Raw genomic sequence first — 7,852 nt, 5'->3', positions numbered from 1 at the left:
GGAACAAGAGCTCCCGCATCCCCAGCGACTGCATCAATTACTTCCAGTGGCTGCCCTGTGCTAATCCGCTTCCCCCCCTTCCCCAGGCCGGGTGTTTGGGGGTTGCCTGTCGGGAGGGGGGTGTGTGTGTGTGTGTGTGACAGGCTGCCCCTGAGTAGCTCTGCGTGTGCAGGCAGTAGTGGGGAGGAGGCACTAGAATAAAGCTGATGCATCTCATGGGGGGAGCTCAGGACTTTGGCGATCCTGCTTGCACTGGCCACTCTGCTGGGATTATCCTTCACTGAAGGGCTAAAAGCCAGGGGAACACATGGATGGGGACACGTGTCTCTCCTTCCTGCCCTTCTCGGTCCCCTGTTTTGGGCAGGGCACAGCAGACCATCCTAATATTGGCAGGGCAAGCACCTTGTGGGACATGCAGCTCTTCTGGGGTATCAGAGAGCCCCTGTGCCAATGGACCAATGGCACCACTCTCTAACGACTAGGCACAGGGCCATGCACCCTGTGGCATGGAGCTGGCACTGGGCCCTCTTGCCAAGCCAGCAGCATGGCAAATCCACTGTCACCATCCTGGCTGGCAACATCCCTAAGCCTGCCTGCTTGCCAAAGCCACGCTGACCACCCCAATGCCATAGCACGGCAACATCCCCATGAACCCCATGGCCACCCCATGGCAGCTGTGGTGGGGTCATGCCTGTTGCCCATTCTCAGAGCTCAGCTATCACCTGCCAGTTTCACCTCCGCATTTCCTGCCCCAGCCAGAGGCAGAAATTCTTGTAAAGTAAGAAAAGTTTGTCCTCAGCTGCATGGATGGATGTCCCAGCACCATGACATGGCGCAGGACATCAATTTGTCCCCATGACAGAGCAGGCAGAAACTTCTGGAGGGACAAACCCTCATGCAGGGTACTGGGGAGCGCAGAGCCAAGAGGTGACACTCCAACACAACCTGAAGCTGTACCAACACCATAGCTCCATCCAAACCCACTTTTGGGGTGCTGTAGCCCCCCAGCCCTGCCTCTCAGCTGGCACTGAGCTGCCAAGCTCCTGCATCCATCCACCCTCCTCCTTCTCACCCCTCCCCAGCCGCGCGTGATCACCCACCACCATGCACCAGCATCACCGGTGCCCGGTCGCAGGACAGAGTTCGAAACCCCGCAGCCCTGGGCTGAGCAAAGGGAACTTCCCCGGCAGCCTCTCCTTTTAATTGGTGCTAATTGCTGCGTCTGTTCATGCTGGCTGGGGAGATGTCATTGTTGAAAGGCACAGAGGGGAAGGCTCGGGGAGCTAATCCAGCTTTCAGCCGCTAAGCCTTTTGGAGGCGGGTGATGGAGAAGCTCTTTTCAGGTCCCTTCAGAGAGGGCACAAAGCCTTAGAGGGGAAAGGGAGAAAGAAGGGGAGCGAATCAACAGGAAAAAACTACTTTCACACACAGCTCGGGGAAGGGGCTTTGTGCAGGCGGCTTGTTGGGGGGAGCTTGAAGGGACTGCACTGTGCCCCTCCCTCCTCTTCTCTCTGTCGTTTATCTTTTCAGCCCCATCTGCCAAAAGGGTGATGCAGCTGGGGGCAGGATGCTCAGGAGCACAGCCCTGGGGGCAGGATGCTCAGGAGCATAGCCCTGCTGTGCAGGACCTTGACCCTGTGATGGCCAAGACGGACAGAGGGACAGGAGATCTGCAGATGCTCCCCCCAGTTTAACCCCTTCTGTGCCAGCAGAGCCACAGCCGCTGCCATCACCCTGCTGTACTAGAGGACTCGGCTGCGAGGCAGATGTGCCATGGGGTGCCTCAAGGGAGGAAGCCTTCAGGTTGGGGTCCTGCTTTTTGTCCCAGAGGGTTTCCATGGGTTCACTCCCATCCAGAACCCTCCCCTGGAGGTAGCAGCCATGGGCAGGGTGCAGTGTTGATGTTTTTTTTCTGAGCTTTGCTCCAAAACTCATCTTTCTGAGACAAGGGGGAGAACACAAGGGCTGGCACATTCCCACAAGGAGTGAGGTGGTTTAAAGCATTGGCTCCAGCACTTGCTTTAAGCCTGCTGCCTTTTTAGCTGTTATTAGAAGAAATCCACTGTAACATATATATATTTAAGCTGACAGCTGGGATCTCAACAAGACATCGATCACAAATACTAACAAGTCCCCCTGACCTCTGGCACATCCACTGAGCCTTTCAGGGGCTGATTAATGGTACGGCTTCCCCTTGTCTCCCTCCTCCCGCCACTCCCTGGGACCCAGGCTCCAGTCCAGGAGGAGTGAGGGGCTGCTTCTCCCTCTCCCAGACTTTTGCAGGGCTGTGGCATTCCCCAACCCCACCCCAAATCAGGACAAAAGGCAAAAACCTCCATCAAAATCTCATGAAGAATCAGGAGCGGGACAGCTGAGCAAAGCCAGTGTGATGTTTTGGAAACATTTCAATTACAGTATTTTTAACCTCTGCAAGGACAGATAAGCTAAAACCACCACGCAAAGTGCCATGCCAGACCCCCCATGAATGGTGAAATGTTGACTCAGGTATTTCCTCAATCTCTGCCAGGTTTTGCTGCCTGCTCCCTACCCTGCAGTGCATCTCATGGGGCACCACTGTAATTCCCCTTCCTGGCCCAGGAGCAGGTTTGCTGTCCAAGGGAAACCCCCTAGATGGGCGTTATGCATCCCACATCGAGGTTTGCTGATGTGCGGGAAGACACTGCTGATTTTTTGGAGTGTTTTGGTGCTTTGGCTCATGGCACCTTGCTGGAGGGCTGGGAAAGGCTCAACTCAGCAGAGACAGGGCAGATGCTTGAGCCTTTCCCAGCTCTCCAGGGAGGGATATGCTCCCCAGTAGCTCTGGACAAGTGCACTCCATCACTTTGGCTCAGCACCCATCCTTTCCTCCCCTAACAACCCATTTAAGGGTTTCAACCGTGTAAAAAATACAAATGAAAAATGAAATCTCACTCACCCAGGCACTCATTGGCCTCGCGGGCTGTGGCCCGCTGCCAGGGCCGGTCATAGTGGAAGGGCTTGCAGCGGTCGCACTCGGGCCCCTCTGTGTTGTGCTTGCAGTCACACACCAGCTTCTGCTCCTTGTCCTTCACACAGCGTGCCGCGTGCCCATTGCACTTGCAGCGCCCACCAACCTGCAGCTCCCCCACTGCGTAGTAATAGGGGGTGGAGCCGGTGCCCCCCTCATCCTCCCCAGCATCCCGGGTGCCCAGGTCACGGAAGAGATGCGGGCGGCTGAAGACCACACGGATGTCGGTGGCTGTCACCCAGTCCTGGAGCACAGGGCTGCTGTCAAAGTCCTGTGCGGAGGGTCGCCCATCAAGGGTGCTGAAGGCGATGAGCCCACCGGTGAGCGGGTAGAGGTCAGTGAGGCCATCGGTGCAGAGGGCCTCCTGCTCATTCTGCTTGGTGACGGTGGCTTTGCTGGGCTTGCCATAGATCTTACGGCACTGGGAGGAGTAGTACTGGTACGGCACCCACGTCTTGCCGTAGTCCATGGACTTGAGGATGGCGGTGGATTCCGGCCGGGGTGAGCAGAACTGAAGGCTGACATAGACCACCTCAAACTTCTTGCCGAGGGAGAGGGTGAGGGTGACGTTCTGGGGTGAGTGGTGGAGAGTCTCGGAGCGCCAGCATGTCATGTTGGATGCGGTGTTGAGGTCGGTCAGGTAGGCGGGTGGGTGGGCTCGGCGCGGGTCCGAGGCATTGCAGTGCCGTGTTGGGGGCTTCCCACATGTGCTGGAGGCTTGGACCTCCTTCCCAAAGGCAGCATTGACGAATTCAGGGATGCAGCGGCGAGGAGCACCGCTCTCATCGTAGCAAGGGTCCGGGGGGTTCTGCTGCGCCACGAAGGGGTTCACTGTCTGGGAAAGGCCCAGCATAGTGGTGGTAAGGAGCAGGCGCAGGAGGTGCAGGACCTCCATCCTCCTAAGCGAGGGAAGTGGCTCCTCCCTGGGGAGAAAGCAAAGAGAGTGAATGGCTCCCGCAGCTCCACCATGAGTGGCACAGCCGCTGCACTGCCCTGCAGGAGGATGGTAAGGGATGGGGAACACCCCCATGTCTGCCCCTCTACCTGTGCTCACCTTCCCACCCCACGCCTACTGACGCAGCCTCCTGGGAGAGCAGCAGGGAGGTGATTATTTATCCACACCAATCTCTTGCTGCTTGTCAGCGGGAGTGAAATACCAAAACAAAATGACAAAAGGAGCTGAGCTTTCGGAGGAGGAGGTTGGAATCAGGGCCCTTTCCCTGTCCTCTTACAAACTGTCTCATGGGTGATGGGAACAGTCACTCCTGCCAGCAGCCCTGGCTGTTACACACAATTCAGAGACCCCTTCACTGCACAGCTGCCAAGTATGGGAGGTGGGGAAGAGCTGGGGAGACCTTTCAGCTGTGACAGGAGCTGCAAACCCAAGTTACCCAACCACAGCCTGAAACAGCTCCTGCCAGCATAGGAGAAAGCAGCAGCAGTGAAAACACCTTGTGGGGACATCTTACAACAGGCAGAAGCTCGCCAGGATTAAGGCTTTGGGTCCAGCACCAACTTCCCTGCTGTGCCACAGCCCAAGCAGCATCCCAGTGGCCATGGGCATGGTAGCTTTCCTAAACCAGGCACTGGATCTCTTTCAAATCCCACCACCACACTGCCCAAGTATTCCCACTGGCAAAAGGAGGTTATTCTGGCCTCACCCCCAAGAAATGCAGGTCTGGGGCTGGACTGTCCGTTTTTTTCCGTCATTGTCCACGTTCAAGTGCCTTCTCCAGAAGTTTTGCAGTGACTGACAGAATCAAGGGGAAAGTCATAAAGTAAACACTTGAATGTTCAGTTGATGGTAGCTGATAAACTTGCACAATGCTCACGAGGAACATTTGATGTAATTTTGGATGAAAATGAGCTTGAATGTGCTTGTGAAAGCCTGACAGAATATCCTGAGGTGCACTGGTGTAGCGCACTCACGACTCCACTCCTCAGGTGAAATTTAGGGTCCTCTGTGCTTCCACCATATCCTGCAGCAATCACTGGATTGCTGCTATGAAAATACATTTCAGCCCCAAATGGCAGTGCAGATCGGACGGGGATTTTTAATCAACAGGGAAATAGTGTAATAGGTTTAAAATAGCATAACCTACATTTGCTTCATTAGTTACTATTATCAAGGGCCTGTAGGGACAGGAGAAGGGAGAATGGCTTTCTCCTGAGAGAGAGGAGATTGAGATGAGCTCTTCGGCCGAAGTTCTTCCCTGTGAGGGTGCTGAGGCGCTGGCACAGGTTGCTCAGAGAAGCTGTGGCTGCCCCATCGCTGGCAGTGTTCAAGGCCAGGTTGGACACAGGGGCTTGGAGCAACCTGGTCTAGTGGAAGGTGTCCCTGCCCGTGGCAGGGGGTTGGAACTGGATGAGCTTTAACATTGCTCCTCACCCAAACCAGTCTGAGATTCTGTGCGACATGGATTTTGTGCTTCGCTCTAAGATGAAGCCCTGTACCAACAGGGCGACCCAAGCATAGCAGATGTTCTGCTCCCCATCTAGAGCCCCCAACACCACCCTGGCCTGTCTGGCTGCCCACTTGGCCGAAGGAACCTGGCAGGGGACAGCCCATTCCAAATGATGCAAGGGTTTGGGGTGTTTCTGCTTTTTTCCCTTTTCCAAAAACCACCAAGGAGCACGGCTGTGGAAGGAAGCTGCCTCCCTCCAGCTGCCAAACCACTAATGGGGGAAGCTCCTCCCTTCCGAGCCACGCTCAGGCGGGCAGCCAGTGCCAGAGCCCATGCCCAGAGAGGAGGGAGCAGGGACACAGGTCTCAGCCCATCCCTAGACATCTCCCCCAGGACAAATCCCAGCCCTGTCACCTCCACATCGTCTCCTCACTGCTTAATCCTCTGTTGATAGAAGAGGAGATGCTGCCTACTGAAAAGCCAGCGGCTCCCTTGGTGGTCTCTGCATTGCCCAGGCAGCATGCCCCCCGCTATCTGGCAGCACTACAGAGCCCTTTGGTGACACAGCAGCCCAAGATGAGGGATGGTGTCTCTGGGGTGCCCAGAGCACCGAGAACCCCCTATTCCACAAGAGCAGAGGGGGGGCGGCAGGGATGTGGCTATCACCACAGCAGAGGAAGCACCATGCCCCAAGCACAAAGCCATGAATAGCATCCCCACTGCAGGCAGCTGCCTCCTGGGCAGAAGTTGAAGCCGTGGCTGCTCCTAGCTCCCCAGCACCTGCCTGTCTGGGAACTGCTGAGTGAAGACAACTCCTGGTTAACCCCTCAATACAATCCTGATGGAACCATCCCCAGCACCAGCTTAGTGCGGAGCAGCAGGCAGTGAGCCAGAGCCCCTGCTAGCCTATAGGGCTCCTGTACTCACCCCCAGCACTGGACACCCCTGCAATGCCAGCACAATCTGACCATGCACATACCTGCAGAGGCCAGCACAGCCCTACAGTCCTGTGATGCTGTAGTTCCCCCATCATCCCATCCCACTGCACACCCCACAGAGGGCACCCTGCTGGGTGCAGCCACTGCCACCTCCCATCCCAGCAGCCCCAGGGCAGCACATGGGACCAGGACAACCCCATCAGAAGAGAGGAGAAACCCGCTGGGATGCCATAGAATCTGCATTAATCCACTCCAGGGGAACTTGGGTGTACCAAACAAAGCACCCACCATGTCCTCTGTGCTACATGGCAGCAAGAGGATAGGAGTAGGCCCATGCTCAGTGTGCCACCTGCAAAGGCCTTTTAATTCCATCTGGTAAGACACAAAGGTAAAAGGAAACCCCAAAACCCCTGCCCAGAGGAGAGAGATAGCATCAGCACCCAGTGGTGGCAAAGGGAGAGCCCAGAGGCAAAGGTGTTACAAGCAGGGCTGGGGCAGCAGGTCTAGGGCTTGGACCAGGATTACTGCTGCTTTTGGGGACATGGGGGGCACAAGCATCTCCCACCCATCCAATGGGAAGCTCAGGCTCTCCTGTCTGCTGTAGTATGGTGCAAGCTCCAGAGGTTCAGTGGACAACCTTTGGGGGCTCTGCTCCTGTGGGGAGCCAGCGCTGGCTCGTTGGCGCTGCAGAGGCAGGGCAGGAATGGAAATCATTATCATCCGTAAGACCACACACAGGCATGCACACTCCGCGCCCGGCTCACCCCATTATCCCACTGAAAGAGAGCGCTGTGCCCCCCGGGGGCCTCCCCTTGTGTCGGAGAGGAGGGAAGCCGCAGTGTGCTCCTCTTATGCATATTCAGCGTGACCCCACACGGGGGGCAAGCTGCCGGGGAGGCCTGGCAATGGGGATTTCTCTCCACGGCCTCCATCTACCCTCGCTTTCCACTTCCCATCTTTGCTGCCCCGGGCTCAGTGCAAATGGAGATGGTGCTGAATGAGCAGGGAGAAATGCCCCATCCCTGGCAGTGTTCAAGATCAAGTTGGACGGGGCTTGGAGCAACCTGATCTAGTGGAAGGTGTCCCTGCCCATGGCAGGGGGTTGGAACTGGATGAATTTTAAGGCCCCTTCAACCCAAACCAGTCTGGGATTCTGTGATTCCATGAAGGGGCTTGGACCAGCCTGATCTAGGGGAAGTTGTCCCTGCCCATGGCAGGGGGTTGGAACTGGATGAATTTTAAGGCCCCTTCAACCCAAACCAGTCTGGGATTCTGTGATTCCATGAAATGAGATGAGCCTATTGGCACCAAATCCAGCACAAGGAGGGGGTGCAGCTCTCAGGGACAGCATCCTGGCAGTGTCCCCCATGAGGCTCTCAGGGGGCCGCCAGCAGCACTGGGGGGACACGGTGGCTGGGCTCACCCTTCCCGAGGAAGCGACCCCACTCCTGGCTCCTCCCCAGAAGCAGCTGCATTTCTAAGGTGGGCAATTTCCTCCCTCC

At 56.5% G+C, this 7,852-nt stretch overlaps 1 protein-coding gene across 1 annotated transcript in view; it reads right to left on the bottom strand.

Moving 5' to 3' along the window:
- The window catches only part of LOC104411860 (netrin-3), a 21,934-nt gene extending 18,032 nt beyond the window's left edge, over positions 1-3,902 (bottom strand). Inside the window, exon 1 of the mRNA XM_010022394.1 lies at positions 2,936-3,902. Coding sequence (XP_010020696.1) covers positions 2,936-3,902 — 967 coding nt within the window. The remainder of the gene's footprint in view (positions 1-2,935) is intronic.
- Positions 3,903-7,852: the final 3,950 nt, after the last annotated feature.

The sequence above is a fragment of the Nestor notabilis genome, unplaced genomic scaffold (genome assembly GCF_000696875.1).
Source record: "Nestor notabilis isolate BGI_N333 unplaced genomic scaffold, ASM69687v1 scaffold16369, whole genome shotgun sequence".
NCBI classification, from domain to species: Eukaryota; Metazoa; Chordata; class Aves; order Psittaciformes; family Psittacidae; genus Nestor; species Nestor notabilis.
The sequence above is the reverse complement of the archived record's forward strand: the minus strand, read 5'-3'. Positions and strand labels throughout refer to the sequence as shown.